Source organism: Heterocephalus glaber, unplaced genomic scaffold (genome assembly GCF_053883595.1).
Source record: "Heterocephalus glaber isolate CG9 unplaced genomic scaffold, H.glaber_assembly_v1.0 deba00001509, whole genome shotgun sequence".
NCBI lineage: Eukaryota > Metazoa > Chordata > Mammalia > Rodentia > Bathyergidae > Heterocephalus > Heterocephalus glaber.
This window is the reverse complement of record NW_028258325.1, coordinates 41846051-41868912: the sequence shown is the minus strand read 5'-3', so window position 1 is coordinate 41868912 and position 22862 is coordinate 41846051. Positions and strand designations below refer to the sequence as shown.

At 37.9% G+C, this 22862-nt stretch overlaps 1 protein-coding gene across 2 annotated transcripts in view; it reads right to left on the bottom strand.

Moving 5' to 3' along the window:
* The window catches only part of Spata18 (spermatogenesis associated 18), a 56634-nt gene that overhangs the window by 6739 nt on the left and 27033 nt on the right, over nt 1-22862 (bottom strand). Inside the window, exons 5-9 of one of the 2 annotated variants that reach the window (XM_013073989.3) lie at nt 18384-18593; nt 16638-16908; nt 13980-14141; nt 3095-3270; nt 68-191 (exon numbers count right to left, since the gene is read on the bottom strand). In XM_013073989.3, the coding sequence (XP_012929443.1) occupies nt 68-191; nt 3095-3270; nt 13980-14141; nt 16638-16908; nt 18384-18593 (943 nt within the window). The remainder of the gene's footprint in view (nt 1-67; nt 192-3094; nt 3271-13979; nt 14142-16637; nt 16909-18383; nt 18594-22862) is intronic. The other variant, XM_013073988.3, reaches the window with a different exon arrangement.

Here is a 22862-nt window from a genome sequence, read left to right as displayed (position 1 = left end):
TATAAATGTTCTTGAACTTGTGTATCAAAGAGTGGGGATGAATTGTCACTATGCAAGGCCACCGTACAAAAGCCCCTCTCTTGGTGACAGCTTCTCCCTTCATAATGACACAGTCATTCTCCATGAGTGCAGGCCACACATGATAAAAGACCAAGGGAGCAGTGAAATCTGAGTCATAGCTGCGACGGTACCTGTAAATACACAGAAGAACAAGAGAAGATAAGCATTGAAGTAGCATAACTGAGGGGAACCTCAGTGTAAAGTTACATCTTTTATTTTGTTTAGATCTGGACAAACATGGATTCAGATTCTGTTATTAAAGAGATGATGGTGGCTCTTAAAACAGGAATCAGTGATATCTAGCACCCAGTAATGACTCACTGAGACCACTTCATGTCAACTAATCTTATTCCCCGTCTTCTCAGGATTATAACAGTTGCAAGTCAGAGACATGCTAGCAACATGAACTTCTGACGTCCCTTAAGACTTCTTATAAGATTTCTCCTGCTGTCTCTGTGGGGAAAAAACTGGAAGAAATACAGGTGGATGATTAAGTTAGGCTGGTGAACTAGAAACAGGTTCGATGATCACATCTGAGGAGGGATAATTTTAACGGAACACTGAGAACCTGGTGAAGATCTGAGACCTCTTTTTCAATCCTATAAGTCAACATGTTTATCAGTTATATGAAACATAAAAAAACATGCTCAGGGGCCGGGGATTTAGCTCAGTGGTTCCAGCGCCTGCCTCGCAAGCGCAAGGTCCCGAGTTTGATCCCCGGTACCAAAAAAAAAAAAAAAAAAAAAACATGCTCAGGCTAGAACTAGTTGGATAGAATCAGGTCAGATACATTATGAATACATATGACGTCCTGAAGTTGAGTCTAAAAAGTATTTAATCACACAAATAGAGGCAATATATAGCTTAGTCATGGCATAAATGAAGATAAAATAGCACATTTCAGTTGTACTCAAAATGAGTCAACAGTATTTTAAGGCTTAAAAAAAGAAAATAAAAACAATTATAAAATTGCTGAACTAATAGGGAATAAGAATGAAAAGGGTGTTGGTCCATCTCAGTCAGCTAGTTCAAACCAGAGTGGACAATTCTGTTAAAAGGAACACTCAACAGAGCACGAAGCACAGGCCAAGAAAACAGATCTATTTGCTAAGAAGTCTCCAACTCAGTCCATTTGAAAAAAACCCAAAGCCATGAGGCCAAAGAAGGAGTTGCTTAATGGTATGAAATGGTTTCTCAAATGTGTGAAGGTTGCCGGGTGACAAAGAATTCGACTTGTTCAATGAAGTTCCAAAAATGTAGTGGTTCCTTGCACAGGTTTTGGTTCCAGGATACCCAAGGATAACAAAATGTACAGATACTGAAGTCTCTTATTAAAATGGCCTAGTATTTGCATGTAACCTATACAATCCTCCTGTATACTTTAAATCATCTCTAGATTACTTTTAATACCAAACACAATGTAAATTCATGTAAACAGTTGTTACACTGTATTGTTTAGGGACTAGCAGCAAGGAAAACAGTCTTTACACATTCAGTACAGAAGCATAGTTTTTCCTCAAATATTTTTAATTTCTAGTTGGTTGAATCTGCCCATGGGAAACTCATAGATATGGACAGTTGATTGTTGAATTAAATCCAGTCATTTCTATTAATTCAAATTTCTACTGCAGAGCCAAACAGGCACAATAGATAGCATTTTTCCTCTGGTTAAAGGCACATATGTAATCAGGAGGCCCAACAGAGGTCTGTGAAATGTGCAGATTCCACAAACTAAATGGGTGTTTCCAAGTGGCACTATCCATCCTCTCAAGGGGAAACAAACCAGGGAAGATGGATGATGATAATGTGCTCTAGAAGAGAATAACAGAAGATCCAACTATAGGGTAATGTTCTAATTCTCAGCTCTTCCACAAGTGGGTGCATGCAGGATCAATGACTTGAAAGTAGAAACTTGGGGCCGGAGATTTAGCTCAGTGGTTCTGTCGCCTGCCTTGCAAGCTTAAGGACCTGAGTTCAATCCCCAGTACCCGCCCCCAAAAAAGAAAAGAAGCTAGAAACAGATCAGTGATGTGCTAAAAGGCAACCAGAAAGCCCATTACTGTTGTAACCTGCCTGAGTGAAAGAAAAGAAAATGGTCTCCATCATCAACAGCTTGCTGGAATACTAGGCAGCCACCAACCCATAACTATACCACTAAACCAAGACCCAGAGCTAATATTTTCTGAGCATTTGCTGCAAGCCAAGCAGCATACTATACACTTTATCTGAGTTCTCTCAGATAACTTCATATCACCTTAGGAAGAAGGCACTATTATTTTCCCTATTTGACAGAGAAGAAATGAAGGAACAGAACAATGAAATAGCATGCCCATATGGCATAGCTAATACGTGGTGAAATGGGATCTGAACCTAAGCAGCCTGAGACAGAACTGGTGTGCCTAACAACCAACTTGACCTCTTTCTGGATAATCACCTGCCATAGCTAAGACCTCATCCAATTTCAACATTTTAATTTAATTTCTCTTGATTTATAAGGAAAATATTTACCAGGTAAAACTAAGCAGAAATCTAATGATCCTAGATGAGAACCCAGAACATTCATTATTAAATATTAGTGTGCATTCGACAGACCTGGGCACTGTTAAATTGTAGCCTCCTGAACTCTACTCTGGACCTGCTGGATGGAATACCATGGGGAATGTGGTACAGGACTGTGAATTTTTAATAAGTACATTAAGTAATTCTGATGCAGGTGACCCACATAAATGAAGAATTCTGGCCTAAATAATGCAATAAAAAAGTAATACACATTTGTGTTTATAGAGCACCTTTCTTTTAAACTGTTCCAGACAGGCTCCAGGTACTCATTAGTTCTCCCTAGCAGCCAATGTGTCCAGGGGAGAATGAGCCCAGGAGGGGACCTTGCCCAGGAATATAGAAAAGCACACAGCATATCCTGGAAAACATTTGGCAGCTATTGATGTCCCCACCCAGAGTTCCTTCCCTTAGAAAGTACACAGGGAATGGAGACAACATAATTACTGAGGAATCCCTTAGCTTCTGCACCTCTTACTTGCAATCATTGAAGATTTCTCCATCAGCCCCAAAGGTGATATCAAGGGGAGGATCCAATGACTGCATTGCAAAGGCAATACAGCATATCTCCTGGATGAAGTCACTGAGGAGGCAAAAGTCGACTTCAGGAGGGAACGAGATCTTGGGGTTGATATTCATGGCACGGATCACATCCTGCAAAATCAAAGCTGGTATCAACTAGTTGCCAACCTGTGACAAGAAACTTGATATCCTGGGACTCTAATATCATTGTGATGGTTGGGAAGTGGAAAAAGAGTGTGGAATGAAAATGAGCTAAACTAGAGCAATAGTGTATATTCTACAAGGAAAAGAATGCTGTTGCTCATTATTAAAGAAGGAAAGATGACACAGCACAAATGACAAGCTAATGGCCAAGAAAGTCCCTCTAAAAAACTAAGGGGCTTTTATTTATAATTTTCTTGTTTTTTCTATTGTGCATGATTGTATAGGTGTCAACATAGGACTCTGACTTATTCCTAATCCATAATAAGGATTAAAATAGCTTGCTTTTATTAAGTACTATGTACCAAGTCTTGTACTAAGCAAATGATCTGCTTTCTGTCATTTAATTCTCTCACTAAGCAAATGACTTGCTTTCTGTCATTTAATTCTCTCACTAACTCTATGAGATAATGACCATTGTTGCTCCTATATAAAGATTAAAAGAGAGGTCACCCAGTAATCAAGTGGCAGAGTCAGAATTCAAATCCACACTTATTTCCCAAATTCCTTGCTCTTAAGAACTATGTTACTCTATCTCGCAATCTTAAGGAATCGTCTAATAGAACAATGAAACTCAGACAGCTTTCTCCAAAAAATTTCTAAAGAAGAAATAAATAATGACTATTAATCCCTGCTCCTTTCTTCTATTCCATCACATAGAAAAGTAATACTATGACCAGCTGGTGCACAGTGAGGACCTTGGTGGGGTCGAGCCCCACTCTGTTCCTGTGCCCCACCCACAGCAACCAGCTTAGCCATGCGGGTGTCTGCCCCTACCCCCACCCCACCCCCCACCCCCACCTCCTGGCTGCACCGCTACCTGGTTCCACACTACAGAGGCACAGGGGGTCATAAAGGCCATTGTTCTGAGCTCCAGAAGATAGAGCAGAAGTGAACAACAGAAAGAGAAAGAGGGCCTCTCTCAGGCTCCTTGATGATAACTGAAGCCCCCTAGAAAAGTGAAGAGAATCTCTGCAATAAAGGCACACCAGACTACCATACTTGGTAAGTTGGAGGGATCATCACTTACCATTGGAACCTGGACTATCATCAGGGGAGGGGCAGCTGGAACCTGCAGTAGAACCTTGCAGAGTTCAACCCTGCAGGAGGACATGGGACTTACAGCCAGAAATCTGCCTGAATCTCATGGGTCTGCTACTGGCTTGCTGAGACTCATTGACTTATATCTGCACACAGCTGACCATGGTGCCTATTGTGACAGCAGAGACATACCCTGAAGGAGGCCCTTCATTTTTTTTTGTTATTTGCAAAAAATTTTTTCTCTTATTTTTCATTTTTATTTTTTTCTACTCTTTTCAAATTTTTATTTTTCTCTTCTTTTTTTTCTTTCTTTTCTCTTTTCTTTCACTCTCTCACTCATTCTCTCTCTGGCCCACATTGTTCTTCATATTTCTTTCTGTTTCTGTTCTGGACCTAATTTGGATTTCTTCTTTATTTTTCTTTTCTTCTCTTTTTGCTTCTCTCAATTGTCATTAGTTTTAAAGGAAAGTAAATACAGTTTCTAGCCTCCCTATTTCTGTTAGGTTGTTCTGTTCTCATCTTTGTTCTTTCATTCTGCCTTTTCCACTTGTCTTCAACACTTTCTTAGAGTTTGCGTAATCTTCCTGTGTCCCATGGCCTCACTGCTAACCTTTCCCTATCCTTCTACCTATCTATCCCTCCCTCCCCAACTTCTTCTAACTCCCCATTCTGAAGGGTAAAGTTGCTATATTGAAAACTTTATTCACTATAAACACACATTGGGCTGGTCCTTGGTTTTCATTTGTTTCACACAGTTAAAGGTGATAGAGTAATAACTACAACAAATTGTCATTTTCTAAGCTATACTTGATGCTACGGTGTTGCTGATTTGGGCTAAGGTGTTGTGATTGCCTTCCTGGTATAATGAAAATGAGATAGACTCAGAGTCATTAGAGACTCAAAACCTAAAGACCAGCTATATCTGGAAGATACCCCTGAAAAACAATCATTCCACAAGGGTTCTAAACACAAGCAACAAAGACACTTACAATAAGCAATTTCAAAGTATAAACCCAGGAAATAAACCAAGGATAGTACTAAAACAAAAATGAGAAGACATTTAAGCAAGGCACAAACTCAGACTTCCACCCCACCAAAGGCAAATTCTGGGGGAAACAAACTGGAAGAACAATGATAATCAACCACCTGGACACCCTGAACTGATAGCACAGGAATTAACAAAACAGATGAATGAGGCTCCAGAAAAATTCAAAACAGAAATAATTTTCCAGATAACTACAGAGACGGTGAGCAGAGTGAAAGACATGATTAGAGGCTCTGGAACAGAAACAGATAAAAAAAAAAAATAGATGAGCTCAGAATCATGCTGGAAGCCATGAATGTGCAACATAAGAAAGAAATGGAATCCATGAAACACATTCAAACAGATATCCAGGAGATTAAAAACTCTATTGAAAGTATTCACAACAGATTGAGCAAATGTGAAGATAGAATATCAGATATACAAGAAAGGATTGCGGTTAGTGACCATGAAGAAAGAGATTTTTTAAAAATAGTAAGGAACCACAAGAAATCAATCCAGCAGCTGCTAGATGATACAAAGAAGAATAACATAAGACTGATAGGAGTCCACAAAAAAGCAGGAGAAAGGCCTGGGGATTTAGCTCAGTGGTTCTGCCACCTGCCTTGCAAGTTCAAGGAACCAAGTTCGATCCCGGTACCAAAAAAAAATAAAAAAGAAAAGAAAAGCAGGAGAAAGTACAAATGGCATAAAAAAAAAACCTGTTCACAGAAGTAATAGTAGAAAACTTCCCAGACAGAGGTAGAGAATTGGACATACAGACACATGAGGCATATAGAACTCCAACTAGCCACAATCAAAAAAATGTACACCTAGACATATAATAGTCAAGATCCCAGAAACCCAACAGAAGAACAAAATCCTACAAGCAGTTAGAGAAAAGAAACAAATCACATACAAAGGAAAGCCCATCAGAATCACACCAGACTTCTCAACACAAACCCTCAAGTTAAGGAAACCCTGAAGTGAAGTATTTCAAGCCTTAAAAGAAAATAACTTCCAACCTAGACTGTTGTATCCTGCAAAATTATCTTTCAAAATAGATGGGGAAATTAGATACTTCCACGACAAAGAACACCTAAGAAATTTCATGAACATCAAACCAGCACTCCAAGCAATTCTAAACAATATCCTAGAAAAAGACAATGAAGGCCACAACTCCATGAGGCCTAGCAGAGTGAAGTCACCAGGTAAGGCAAGAAACTAAGGGAAAGGGGGGGGAAATAAAAAATAAAGGAGCCAACAACAGTAAAACATCATGACAAGGATGAGTCAATATTTATCAATTATAACCATCAATGTTAATGGCCTCAATTCACCAATCAAAAGAAATAGACTGGCAGAATGGATTAAGAAGCAAAATCCAACAATATGCTGTATTCAAGAAAGACACCTAATTCAAAAAGACATTCATAGACTGAAAGTAAAAGGATGGAAAACAGTTCTCCATGTGACAGGACCCAGAAAAAAGCAGAGGTAACAATCTTATTTGCAGACAAAATACATTTCAAACCAAAGCTAATTAAGAGAGACAAAGATAGTCACTACATCCTTGTGAAGGGAACAATCCAAGAGGAAGAGATGACAATCCTAAATATATGTACACCTAATACAAATGCCCCCAACTATACAAACCAAATATTAATGGACATGAAAAACCAAATAAGCACTAGTACAATTGTAGTGGGAGACCTCAATACCCTACTGTCACAAATAGACAGATCATCTAGACAAAAAATCAACAATGAAATTCTAGAACTGAATCAAGCTTTTGAACAAATGGATTAATAGATGTCTACAGAATTTTCCACCCCCAAAAATCAGAATATACATTCTTTTCAGCTGCACATGGGTCATTCTCCAAAATAGACCACATGCTAGCTCATAGAACATGTTTAAGTAAATGCAAAAGAACTGAAGTTACCCCCTGTATATTATCAGAACATAGTGCAATAAAATTGGAGATCAATAGCATAAGAAACTGCAAAACCCCCACAAACACATGGAAATTGGATAACACACTTCTGAATAACCAATGGGTCACAGAGGAAATTAAAGAAGAAATTAGACAGTTTCTACAAGTAAATGATAATGCCAGTACAACATACAGGAATCTATGGGACACAATGAAAGCAGTTCTACAAGAGAAATTCATAGCAGTGAATGCCCAAATTAGGAAAAGAGAGAGAGCTCAAATAAACAACCTAATGCTGAACCTCAAGCTCCTAGAAAAAGAAGAGAATGACAAATCCAAAGACTCGTACAAGAGAGGAAATTGTAAAGATCAGAGCAGAAATCAATGCAATGGAGACTAAGGGAATGATACAAAAAAATCAATGAATCAAAGAGTTAGTTTTTTGAAAGAATAAATAAAATTGATAAACCTTTAGCCAACCTCATCAAAAGAAGGAAAGACAAGTCCCAAATACATGCAATTAAGAACAAAAAAGGTGAAGTCACAACAGGTCCAGCAGAAATCCAGAGGATCATCAATACCTACTTCAAGGACCTGTACTCTAATAAAATGGCAAACACAGAAGAAATGGACAGATTCCTTGATACATATGAATTGCAAAAGTTAAATGAAGAAGATATAGAAATTCTAAATACCCTAATTACAATGAGTGAAATTGAAAACATAATTAAAAATTTACCAACAAAGAAAAGCCTAGGTCCTGATGGCTTCATTACTGAATTCTACAAGACATTTAGCGAGGAACTACTGCCACTACTGTTTAAACTCTTCAATGAAATGGAAAGGGAAGCAATACTTCTGAATTCATTCCTGGAAGCAAGCATCACCGATATCCCCAAAGCAGAGAAACACCCAACTGAAAAAGAGAACTATCAGCCAATCTCACTAATGAACATAGATGGAAAGATCCTCAGTAAGATATTGACAAATAGAATGCAGAAGATCATCAAGAAGATCATACACCCTGACCAAGGGGGATTCATCCAAGGGATAGAGGGGTGGTTCAACATACACAAATCAATCAATGTAATACACTATATCAATAAAGCCAATGACAAAAACCATATGATCATATCAGTAGATGCAGAAAAAGCATTTGACAAAATCCAACATGCATTTATGAGAACAATCCTACAGAAAATTGGAATAGATGGTCTCTACCTCAAACTGATAAAAGCCACCTATGAAAAACCAACAGCCAATATCATACTAAATGGTCAAAAACTAAAATCCTTCACACTAAAATCAGGAACAAGACAAGGATGTCCACTATCACCACTCTTGTTCAATATAGTTTTAGAAACATTAGCCACAGCAATTACACAGAGAAAGAAATAAAAGGAGTAAAGATAGGAAATGAAGAAGTCAAATGGTCATTATTTGCAGATGACATGATACTCTATATAGAAGACCCCAAGAACTCCACCAAAAGTCTTCTTTACTTAATAACCAAATTCAGTAGAGTAGCTGGATACAAGGTCAACACACAAAAATCAATAGCTTTTCTGTGCATGAACAACAGAATCACTGAGAGAGAAATATGGCAAATAATTCCTTTCACAATAGCATCCAAAAAGCTGAAATACCTAGGAATCAACCTAACAAAAGAAATCAAAGACCTCTTCTCTGAAAACTATAGTACTTTGAAAAAAGATATTGAAGAGGATATCAGAAAATGGAAAGACATCCCCTGCTCCTGGGTAGGAAGGATAAATATAGCGAAAATCATCATACTTCCAAAAGTGCTATATAGATTCAATGCAATCCCAATTGAAATCCCAGCAACATACTTCATGGACCTTGAGAAAGCAATCCAAAAATTCATTTGGAACAAGAAGCGACCCAGAATAGCAAAAGCAATTCTAGGTAACAGAGACATGCCAGGGGGTATCACAACCCCCAACTTGAAACTATACTACAAAGCTACTGTGAAAAAAAACAGCATGGTACTAGCAAGGAAACAGACCTGAGGACAAGTGGAACAGATTAGAAGATGCAGAAACAACTCCAGACTCACTCAGCCACTTCATCTTTGACAAAGGAGCCAAACACCCTCACTGGAGGAAAGACAGCCTCTTTAATAGATGGTTTTGGAGAACTTGGGTATCAAGTTGCCAAAAACTAAAGCTAGACCTATATCTCTCACCATGAACGAATCTAAAATCGAAATGGATTAAAGATCTAAACATTAAAATAGAAACACTGAACCGGCTCGAACAGAAGTTAGGTAGAACTCTTGATGACACTGGTGTAGGAAAAGATTTCAAGAACAAAAGCTCAGTTGCCTGTGAACTAGCACAAACAATCAACAAGTGGGATCTCTTCTTATTAAAAAGCTTCTTCACAGCAAGAGAAAAAACTCACAATGAAGAGTGTGAAGAGACAATCCACAATGTGGAAAAAATCTTCACCTGCTGGTCCTCAGACAAAGGCCTACTATCTTGAATCTATAAAGAACTTAAAAAGATCAGACCTCCCAAATTAAAGGCCCAATCCAAAAATGGGCATCTGAAATGAACAGATATTTCTCAGACAAAGAAGTAGAAATAGCAAATAAACATATGAAAAAAGGTTCGACCTCACTGGTCATTTGAGAGGTGCAGATGAAAACAACACTGTGATTCCACCTCACCCCAGGAAGAATGGCTGCTATCATGAATTCAACCAATAGCAAATGCTGGTGGGGCTGTCTGGAAAGAGGAACACTGCTCCACTGCTGGCGGGAGTGTAGTCTGGTGCAACCACTATGGAAATCAGTATGGAAATACCTCAAAGAACTAGGACTGGAAGTCCTATTTGACCCAGCTATTCCCCTGCTGGGTATCTTCCCCAAAGAATTAAAAGAATCATACTACAGTGGTATTTGTGCACCCATGTTCATAGCAGCACAATTTTTAATAGCTAAAACTTGGAAACAGCCCAAATGCCCATCAATTGGAGACTGGATAAAGAAAATGTGGGGTTTTTTTATAAGATGGAGTACTACTCAGCCATAAAGAATGAGAAATTAGAGACATTTATAGCTAAATGGATGCACATTGAGGCGATACTCTTCAGTGAAATAGGACACACATGTGTAAATACCGAATAGTCTCTCTAGTGTGAGAAACTGAGAGTGTAAATAAGGACTAAAAGGTATAATGGATAATGTGAAATGGGAAGAAAAGGGACAAAGGGAAAGAGGAAGTGGGAGGGGTAGGGAAAAGAAAAGAAGGGAATGAATTAATATGAGAAAATGGAAAAATGTAAACAAAGTCTTTGTAAATAGAGAGGGATGGAGAGGTTGAAGGGAGGGCAAGGGAGGGAGGACAAATAAGAACCAAGAGAGATTATGTAAAGGTGCAAATTTGCAATGATGAATGCCATTATATTGTATACTTAAAATGTGCCAATGATTAAAATGAATAATTGATAATGCGAAATAGGAAGAAAAGGTCCAAAGGGGTAGGGGAAGTGGGAAGGGTAAGAGAAAGGAAAGAAGTGAAAGGAAATATTATGAGAAATGGAAACAAAGTCTTTGTAAGTAGGGAAGGGTGAGGAGTGAAGGGAGGGCAGAGAATGGGGAAGAAATAAGAACCAAGATACATCATGTAAAGGTACAAGTTCCCAATGAGAAATGTAAGTGTATTGTATACCTAAAATGTACCAATAAAAGAATTTAAGGGGAAAAAAAGATATAGAAATTCTAAACACCCCAATTACAATGAGTGAAATTGAAAACATGATTAAAAATTTACCAACAGAGAAAAGCCCAGGACCTTATGGCATCACTGCTGAATTCTAAGGCATTTAAAGAAGTATCACCATTACTCTTTAAACTTATCAATGAAATTGAAAGGGAAGGAATACTTCCAAATTCATTCCTGGAAGCAAGTGTTACTTTGATTCCCAAACCAGGGAAAGACACAACCCTAAAAGAGAGCTACAGGCCAATCTCCCTAATGAACATAGATGCAAAAATCCTGAACAAGATACTGGCAAACAGAATACAGAATGCCATCAAGAAGATCATACACCCTGACCAATTTGGATTTATCCCAGGGATGCAAGGATGGTTCAACATATATAAATCAATAAATGTAATACACTATATTAACAGAGCCAAGGACAAAAATCAGATGATCATCTCAATAGATGCAGAAAAAGCATTTGACAAAATCCAACACCCATTCATGATAAAAACCCTACAGAAAATTGGAATAGATGGTCTCAACTTGATTAAGCCTATCTATGAAAAACCAACAGCCAACATCATACTAAATGGCCAAAAACTGAAAACTTTCACACTAAAATCAGGAACAAGACAAGAATGCCCACTATCACCACTCTTGTTCAATATAGTTCTGGAAACATTAGCCACAGCAATTAGAAAGAGAAAGAAATAAAAAAAAATAAAGATAGGAAAAGAAGAAGTTAAACTGTCATTATTTCCTGACAATATGATACTTTACATAGAAGATCCAAAAAACTCCACCAAAAGACTTCTAGACTTAATTGACAGATTCAGTAGAATAGCTAGATACAAGATCAATACAAAAAAAGCATAGCCTTCTTGTACACAAATAACAGACTCACTGAGAGAGAAATTAGGGAAATAATTCCTTTTACCATAGCATCCCAAAAAATGAAATATTTAGAAATCAATCTAACAAAGGAACCAAAAGACCTCTACACTGAAAACTACATCACTCTGAACAAAGAGATCGAAAAGGATATAAGAAAATGGAAAGGCATCTCTTGCTCCTGGGTAGGAAGAACCAATATACTGAAAATGGCCATAGTTCCAAAACTGCTATATAGATTTAATCCAATGCCAATTGAAATTCCAACAATATATTTCACAGAACTAGAGAAAACAATCCAAAACTTCATTTGGAACAAGAAGAGACCTAGAATACAAAAGCAATTCTAGGGAACAGAGACATGGCTGGGGGTATCACAATCCCCAACCTGAAACTATACTATAAAGCTACTGTGATAAAAACAGCATGGTACTGGCAAAGAAACAGACCTAACAATCAGCGGAATAGATTAGAAGATGGAGAAATGAGTCCAGACCTACTCAGCCACCTCATCTTTGATAAAGGACCCAAACACCCTCACTGGAGGAAAGATAGCCTATTTAATAAATGGTGTTGGAAAAACTGGATTTCAACCTGCCAAAGATTAAAACTAGTCCCATATTTATCACCATGCACTAAACTAAGATCAAAGTGGATTAAAGATCTAAATATTAAAGCAGAAACACTAAACTTTCTGGAAGATAAGTTAGGTAGAACTCTTAAAGACATTGGCATAGGAAAAGACTTTATGAACAAAACCTCAGTTGCCCATGAACTAGCACAAAGAATCAACAACTGGGATCTCATCTTAGTAAAAAGCTTCTGGACAGCAAGAGATACCACCAACAGAGCTAAGAGACAACCTACAATGTGGGAAAAAAAATTTTAGCGGCTGTACCTCAGACAAAGGATTACTATCTAGAATATATAAACAGCTGAAAAAAATCAGACCCCCAAATTTAAAGACCCAATCCAAAAATGGGCATCTGAAATGAACAGACATTTCTCACACAAAGAAGTAAAACCATCAAATAAACATATGAAAAAATGTTCAACATCACTGGTCATTCAAGAGATGCAGATGAAAACAACACTGAGATTTCACCTCACCCCAGAAAGAATGGCTGCTATCAAGAAATCAACCAATAACAAATGTTGGCAGGGATGTGGGGAGAAAGAAACCCTTCTCCATTGTTGGTGGGAGTGTAGACTGATGCAACTACTGTGGAAATCAGTATGGAGATACCTCAAAGAATTAGGCTTAGAGGTCCCATTCAACCCAGCTATCCCCCTGCTGGGTATCTTCCCAAAAGAATTAAAAGAATCATACTACAGTGATATATGTGCACCCATGTTTATAGCAGCACAGTTCCTAATAGCTAAAGCTTGGAAACAGCCCAAGTGCCCATCAACTGGAAACAGGATAAAGAAGATGTGTTTTTTTCATAAAATGGAGTACTATTCAGCCATAAAGAACAAGAAACTAGAGACATTTATAGCTAAATGGATGCCTATTGAGGCCATCCTCTTAAGTGAAATAAATAGGACACACATGTGTAAATACCAAATAGTTTCTCTAGTGTGAGAAATTGAAAGTGTAAATAAGGATTAAAATGATTAAAACAAATAATTGATAATTTGAAATAGGAAGAAAAGGTCCAAAAGGGTAGGGGAAGTGGGAGGGGAAGGGGAAATGGAAGAATGGAAAGGAAAAATTATGAGAAAAGGAAAACAATGGAAATAAAGTGTTTGTAAATAGGGAAGGGTGGAGAGGGTAAAGGGAGGAAAGGGAATGGGGAAAAAATAAGAAACAAGATACATCATGTACAGGTACAAGCATCCAATGATAAATGTAAATGTATTGTATACCGAAAATGTACCAATAAAAGAATTTAAGCAAAAAAAAAAAAAAAAAGAAAAAGAAAAGTAATACTAAATCTTGATGGATTCCTGAGTTATCAGTATCCAATACAAACTTCATTAGTCACCAACTAGTCCTAATGAGAGGCCTAATACTTACATTAACACTGCTTTGGGAATCATATAGATCAAGATGACAAATGATATAGTCCATGACAGCATTCTCAAAGTCATTTGACCCCAAGTAAGATGGTGTCGTCATTGACTTCCTCACCCGGAACTTGAAGTGTCTGAATGCCATTTTAGCCACATGAAATGCCTCCTGAACATGAAAACACAGCAGATTTATCTGGTGAGAGGAGGAGGGTAAAGAGGTCCTAAGAAAGAAATTAGAAAAAGATAAACAACTCAACTTCATGTTAATCTTTGGATAACTGTATGCAGTTGGTCAAAAGTATTTTTAATCTGACAGAAAATACACCTTAAATTTGAAAAGTACATGAATACTTACGTGAAAATCCACATCCAGTCGTTTCAAGACAATTTGACCCTGTTCTCTTAATTCTGAGTGTAGGAAGGGCAGTGAAGAGATTCAAGAATATAAATCTTGCTATCAGTCAATAGCAACATCATATTACTGGCCAAGAAATAAAATTACCAATACAGTGTTTATCTTATATGTAAACACATATCAAGAGTCAAGTATGTTTCCTGGCATATAATAATTCAAAAATTTTATTATGGCTATTATATAGTAGGCACTGGGAACATTTAGTTACGTAAGAAAGGCATGGTCTCTATGCTTACACAGGTTTAACCAACTCAGTAAGTTCATTTTTTTGTAGGTTAAAGTTTTATTAAATTTCAATACAAAAACATTCCAAAAGATGTGATCTATAATACCTAAGAGTTCTGTTTAATTACCAGTCAAACAAGGAAGACATTTTGGAAGGCATTTTGGGAGACATTTTATCATTCCATTTCTTTTATAGCCAGAATACAGCCAGATGAATCAAGACCAATTCTTTTCTCAATGGGAACAAAATTAATGGGTTTGTAAACAGTTTGCCAAAAAGGTGCCTAGTCATTCAAGCATACTCTTTTGAATTCAGCATTCATACTATAATTAGTCTCTATTCTACACTATCTTAGAAATCTAAATAAAATCTCAAGGGCCAAAAAGCCTTCACAGAAGCACTAAGTCAAGTAATTAGATTATGGAAGACTCGAACTAAGATCTGTATTCAAGTACAACTACTTAATTTTGGTCTATATCCTTATGGTCAGTGATTAGGAGTGTAAACCAACGAGGCTTAAAAGTTTTGGATTATTTTGCCAATCACAAATGTTAAGCATGATAGTAACTATATCATGGGGGGGATCTCAAAAATTGAGTTGGTTCCTCTAACTGAACAACTCAAGTTGTTACTTTTGTTTCTGGATGTTACTGCTCCCTTAGTTTTGCTGTAAAACTTAACCATTTTCTCTAATACGCTAATAAAAAATGTTCCACTTGCTGAAAATCAGACACTACTGGGTAAAGAGTTACTACTTATAGGGTCTGGGGATTTAGCTCAGTGGTTCCACTGCCCACCTCACAAGCATAAGGACCTGAGTTCGATCCCCAGTACCAAAAAAAAAAAAAAAAAGAGTTATTACTTACAGCTGTCATTTTTTCTGATTCAATTTTTTTTTTTTTTTTTTGTCGTGTTGGGTGACCAAATCCAGGGCTTCACACATGCTAGGCAAATGCTTATCCCCAGCCCTTAATTCAACTTTCTGATAATTCAGTGGAATTTTTTCCAAAATGCAGAGTTGCTTCCATGATTTTAGCTAAATAAAATGAAAGCCAAAACTATAAATCTACACAAATAGCCACAAGAACTTCCTGAGTACCTCCACTTACCAATTTCTTTCCCTTTCTCCATTTGGTCAATAAGCTCATTCTTAATTCTATAAACCAGGGCTTGACAAACTTTGTTCTCTAAAAAGCCACACAGTAAATATTAGGCTTTACAGGCAAAATATAGTCTCCATCCTATATTTTTTCCTTAAAACCCTTTAAAGATGTGAAACCATTCTTAAATTCTTAGCTCTTAGGCAGTATTCCTAGAAATACAAAGTCCAGATATGGTTCATAGGCCATAGGCAGCTTAAATGAATAAGTACATCATTTCTGATAATTCTGCTCTCATGCTGACATTTTTTTCACTTCTTAATATTTAACTATTCTCAGCATGGACTCTTTATCTCAATATGGCACCCACACATAGAACAAATACCTTTGCTTTGGAAACAAAAAGATCATGGTTATGTACATTTTTAATTTGCATTCTCAAGTAGCTGATATATTGGCAGTTTTAGTAACTACTCTTCATTAAATAAACAGAAGAGTTAACACAATTACAATCTCTGATTTTTCTGTAGGAAAACAATCAAGTGATAGCTATTTGCAGTGATATATCTACTGTGTGTTCATGTGCTCATAGACAAAGGGACCATGGAAATCAACTTTGTTTATACCCACTGAAGATAGTTCTGCAGTCATGGATACTTCTTCAACAAATGTCTGGCCAATATAAATATTAGCACATGTATAAAAGGCTACTGATTGTGAAAAGCAATTCACACTCACATGTTTGTGATGAAAGAAAAAGGAAAGAAAGAAAGGAGGGAGGAAGGAAGGGAGAGAAGGAGAAAGGGGACAGATGGGGAGACTACAGAATTCCTTCATTCAGTGACCTCAGGATCTCTCAGTCTTAAAGTTGTACTATAACCTTACCAAACCATTGTTCCCAGCCCTGGCCATGTCACATACCACAGTGGCAATGTAGATGATGCGCTGCACAGTCTCAGCATTGTCGATGCAGCGCCGAAGCAGGCACTGTGCATCCAGGCGGGCTTGCGAATAGGCATCACTGAACCTGGACAGGAGGGCAGCCTTGCGAGCCACACTGGACAGTTTGGACCGATTTGGTGATGGGCTTCTGTCCTTGGCAACTGCGGTAGAGGGGCTGGCAGACCTGCTCTGGCTATAGTTGTCACTGTGGCTCTGATGCTCAGGGCTAGGAGACTGGCTCCTGGCTGACCTGTTGGTAAGCAAGAATGACCAAAGGAAACATTTTCACCTGCTCTGTCTGCCCTTCCCAGACTCTGATTTTTCATCCAACAAAATCTGCAAATGGCAAACAGGAACCAGAACCCTCCAACGCGGGGCAAGTGGCTGCCAGTGATGTCCTCCCCACAAGACCTGCAGAAAGCATTTGTTTCTGGAGGCCTCAAATGTAATCACAAAAAGCAATACTCCATATCAACGCAGTGACTTAAAATTGATAGAGCACTTTCATTCATGCAGCACCTCACTTTATCCATTAAACAATCCCGTGAGGTCAGCTTTGACTGTTGGCTGTTTTATACATGAGAAACATGCAGCTTTGAAAAATTACTGAGGCCATCCTGGAGTAACATGGTTGACAAGAGCCAAAGTTAGAAGAGAGATCAAATTGTGGTATTTCTAATGCACCACACGAGCACATCTCATGAGCCTTATGGTATAAGTGGATGGCTCCCAAGTACAAAGTAAAATGTATCAGACTACATGGCCCAGAAGAAATTGAGCCTCCAAAAGGAAGTTTTACAGAAGAAAGTATGGGCCAAAGGTTGTACAAAATGGTGCAGTGATTGGTTGGTCAGTGGGCTTTAGCAGAAGGTAGAGAAGCTCTCATTTGTAATGTTTGCCAATTCCCATGGCACAAATACACTCACCATAAGAGAAAGGCTCAAGTTCTTGGGAGCCAGTACAAGTTAGCTTCAGAACAACACAGACAGAGTGAGTCCCAGAAATGAAAGACTCAGGTGACATTTAAGGGATAGGGACAGGTGGTGGGAGGTGCTTTGATATCCTGAATTAAGGGCATATTGGGGGTTGGGTAGAAAGAATAAGGGCAATACAGAGACTCCAAGAGAAACATGCTGCTGTGCCATCACTATCAGAGTAAGCCTCAGCATCTGCCATCAGTAGAAGGGATTTTACAAAAACATTTTTACCTACATCCCATCTACAAAGTGAGAAAAAGAAATACCATGCACTAAAATGGACAGTTGTTCCTGGAAAGAGGACTCCCAGGCCTCAGAGATAAGGACCCTAATGTTATGGAGCAGTCTTTCAATGTGGACACCACCATTTGCATTATTAACCCACTCAAACTGGTTTCAAGCCAAAGACCCTTCCTACCCATATCGTTCAACTCAATATTTATCAATGTCCAAGTACTCGCAATTAAGGAGGATTCTCTCTCTGGAAGGGTGCAGTTAAAGAAAATAATCCCTAGGGTTGAGGTTGTGGCTCCATGGTGGAGTTCTTGCCTAGCATGTACAAGACCCCGGGTTTGATCCCCAACACTGCAAAAATCAATCAATCAATCCCTTTATAAGGTAAAGCCTCTCAGATCATTGGGGTTTTAGTTTACGTCATTTTAACTTCACCCTAAACCCCTCACCCAGGCTTCTCTATGAATTCAGCAAAAAAAGCATAAATGAAAAGAGCTATGAGAATTTGTCTGACCTTCCTTGGAGACTAGATTTTTCTGCAGACAGGACAGCTATCTCATCTTTCAGGTCTCGGATCTGTTTCTCATACACCTCATACAGCTCTGTGTCCCGCTGGTCTGTGTTCTGCCTGGCCAAAACCCTCTGCTCAGTTTTGCACTGCTCTTGGCGCCTAGTTGCAGTGCTTCTGTGGTGGGCAACCTCCTGGGCTTGAAGGGATTTAAACCTGAACAGTAGGGGAGAGGAAAGAAGAGGACATGAAAACGTAAAAGGAAAGGAAGGGGAAGGGAAGGGAGAGGGAGGAAAGAAGGAGAAAAGAAAGGAAGGAAAGGTGGGTGATAAGCTACAATTGGTATGCTTAACATCATTAGTTGTGTCTCATATGCCATTACTGCATTAGAAAAGTGCTGGAAATGCACATGAACAAACATAAAGCAGAGGGGAACAGAATTGGCAGAGTCAAGGTGCCCGTACACATCTGCATTTGCATGGAAAAAGGTTCCTAAAGAAAGAGCACTCATTTAGGTTCCCTAGGAAAAATAGTGTGGACCTCCAGTTCTACTGTTGTACACTGGACTCATCTCAGCTTCACAAAACTCTGAAAACACCTGACCTTCAAAACCTAGTCCAGAGCTTGTCTAAGATGTAGTTCTCTACCCTCTCTAGTTCTCTGAACAGATGTCTTCGGAGGGGGAATTACAATGGGCATTGAACATTATTCACAGCACTAGCTGGAAGTGTGGATCTATGAAAATAATGTAGTACAGAAACAAAAACTTTTAGAAATAAAATCGGCATTCTCATTAAGATCCAAAGAGGCATGGCCAATATAAAACAGAGGCAAAAGTGATAAGAGAACAGGCCGTGATAAGAATGGCAATTGTATAAAATGAAAAGACAAGAAGTAAGATTAAGAAAAATGCAGAGAAGCTAAAAATGTAATGGGATCAAAAGCTAAAAAACTGTAAAGAACGAACAGGTGCTCTGGGAATCAATGAGTAATGTGACCGCTGAATTTGAGGTGTACCAAATAAGACATAGAGATTAAAATGATGGTGAGGAAGAAGACAGAGGTAGAAAATAGAACACTGTTCCAAGATAAGATTTATAGGTTTTCCTAAAGAAATCAGAACAATAGGAACATGTATGAAAACGTGGGTGTATTTGTATGTGTGAGGGGGATCACAATTAAGATCCAGAAAGGTATAAGCTTAAAGGATCTGTTCTTATTTTCCTGTTCTAGAAATTGATCTTTAGGAAATAATATGAAATTTAAACTAAGGTTTTCCACAAAATTTTATACAATGTTGTTTCCAGTATTGAAAATTAGTATCCAAGTAAATATTCAAATAAGTAAAATATCCAAATAATGGAAAATTATAAACCTATTTGAAACTAAATTCTGTAGTATTTTTTCCTTAGTGATAGAAGAAGCCAGTGTGAATGAAAAGGTAGGATCCAAAAATTTATCTTTATATATATTATTCTGTATTCTTCACTTTTTTTTTGGTATTGGGGATTAAACTCGGGTCCTTGTGCTTATGCAGCAGGAAGGGAAACCATTGAGTTAAATCTCCAGCCCTTCTTCACTTTTTTGATATATTAATTAGAAGGAATATCAAATGGTCACAGTAAATGTCCCTAGAATTATGTGGGGTTTAGATTCCTTTAAACTATCTTGTGTTTTGGAAATTGTCTATAGTACATAAATACTATGTAGTATGAAAAATATATGAGACATTAATTAAAAATATTGCTGCCTTTTCTCTTTGATTGAAAACAGATTATTTCATATAGTAATGAAACACCAAAAAAACCTAAATTCAACAATTAATTAGCAGGCTGCAATAATCCTATCATTTTTTTTTGCTGCTTTTTTAGCTGATTTATTTCCTCCTCTGCAGCCAAAAGGGATATGGCCAAGCTCTTCTTGGTTTCTTCAAGAGCCTTTCCAGTTTCACCCAGACTGTAAGAGAAATCAGTAACTAAAGACAGATTTTTCAAAATTGGCAGGCTTTCCAAATCAAGGCATAGGTTATCTTGGGGATTTTTGGCATATGATACAAATTCAATACAAATAAAATCAAATTACAAGACATCTGCACTTAATCAGACAATCTTGCAAATATTATGGTGGACATATATGCAAAAACATTCTAGCAGCCTTTCCTCAGTGTCAAACACAAAAAAATCACAGAGCTACTACCCCTAAAAGACTATTAGTAACTATTAATGTTAGAATGTAAAAGACAAGGAAACTTGTTCAATTCCTCTTTCTCACCCTCCTAATCCATCTACTCTAATTACACTCAATCTCCAGGTTGCCTTTCCACATAAAATCTCCATTTTTCAGTAATATTCCAATATCTAGTCTCATTACCTTGTACTATGGAGCTGCACTTGAGTGATTTTTCCCAGACTTCCTAAATATAAAAAATCTGTTTGCTCACCTATAAAGAAAGTCTTCTCCAATCACACTGACTACAAGTGTTTCATACTTTTACCAGTTACCAAGCAAAGTTCCTTGAGTTTTCAACATAGCTGCTGCCATTGTTAGTTTCAAGGACTTTCTTTATTGTAGGCTAGTCATAATAAGCACATTCTTCCTTTAGGTCTGTCTAAATTTAAAAATAAATGGGAGTGGGATGTACAACACAGTATGAAAATGAAGTCGCCCTCATACAATGAGACTACATGGGTATTTTCTTTGATCTGCCCCAGGTACATTCAGGCTTTCTCCACATCGGTCCTGAGGCTTAGAAAATACAATTCCTTTAAGTGGAAGAGCAACAGGAAGTAAAACTCTGGAACCCTGTTATTGTTTAGATCTTAATGTCCCCAATATAACCTCATATATTGAAGGCTTGGTCTTCAGTTGATGGCACTACCATGTCTATAGTTAGCTAAGTTAGATAAAAATTAATATACAGTCAGAAAGAAACTCGGGCCTCAAGAAAAATCAACACAAAAATAAAAACATCAGAATTGTGGCTGGAGGTGCATCTAAAGAAGGCTAGGCTTCAAGATAAAGATGCAATGGCCAGGCCTACATCCTCCCTAAGGGATAAACAATAACTTGGAATTATATTGTAATTAGCACCACATGGTAAAGTAAATCCAGACAGGCATCAGTCACCCAAGTGGGTGACCAGAGCACCTGGACCCATCCCTTCCCAAAATCGCCTGTGTTCTTTCCATGTAGCCTTGTTACATGACCCGCTTCTCTACTGGACCAATATTAACTAAGTAGCTATACTTGTAATCCTATAGGCTGATTGTAGTTGTACTCATGGTGTGACTTTGCTGTATAAATTCCCCTTATGAAGGTCCTTGGTGGCCACCCATTCAGGACCCCTCCTGGAAATTCAGGAGCTATTCTTCCTCCCCTTATTTCCAATAAAACTCTCCTAACTTCTTCCTTTGGTTCACAACTTCATTTCCCGATGTTGTGGGACCATGAATTTAGCACATTTGACATCCAACTGATCAGAAATTACTCTTCTGTTTCTACCCTCTCTCATTGTTTTACCATATGCCCCCCAACATGATGCTTGGCCTTGACACAGGCCCAAGGCAACAAGGCCAAGTGACCATGGACTGACACCATGAACCAAAATAAATCTTTCCTCCTCTTAAATTGTTTCTCAGGTATTTTGTCATTGTGATGAAAATCTAACACAAATCCTCACCTGCATAGTGAAGCTGCTTGAGAAACAAGGGGATAAGAGATTCCTATCACAGCCACTCAGATACTCACCCAAAATTCCATCCCACCCAGATGCTCGGCCACTCCACATGCTGCCCTCATTTCAAGCACAGTGTGTCTCCCTTTCTCCTGAACTCTGTCACATCTACTCATTACATTTTCACTATAAAGTACTTGAGGGTAAAGATTTTGTTTTATTTTACTTGTCTTTACCCCAGCAACTAAAATAAGATCTTTTTTAAAAATGAATGAAAGAATAAACGAAAAATCTGAAATCTTAAAGTAAGCCAAAGTAGTAACCCTAAAAAAAAAAAAACCTCCAGGGCCGGGGATTTAGCTCAGTGGTTCTGCCACCTGCCTCCCAAGTGCAAGGTCCCAAGTTCGATCCCCAGTACCAAAAACAAAAGAAAGCCAAAGTAACAACAACTGGAGGTTGAGAGGTGCTGGAGGTTGAGAGGAAATCAGTGTGATTTCATTCAAATATGAGTATGTTATTGGTTTTAAGTAAATATGAGAAAATGAATGTTTTATCAAAAAGAAACTGTAGAAAATGAAAAGAAGCAAAGAAAATGGATCAAGAAAGGAAGGAAAGTATGAACAGGAAGAAACCAAGTATTTTTCCTCCTGACACACAGCATATATATGTGAGCACATATACATAAAAAACAAATATACATGCTAATTTCACTTGCCTGGATGACATAGAGAGAGAGAGAAGAGAGAGAACTGCATTCATCTGTCAAGAACTGTTTTAATCAAATTAACATATTTTAGTTAAATGTTTAGTTG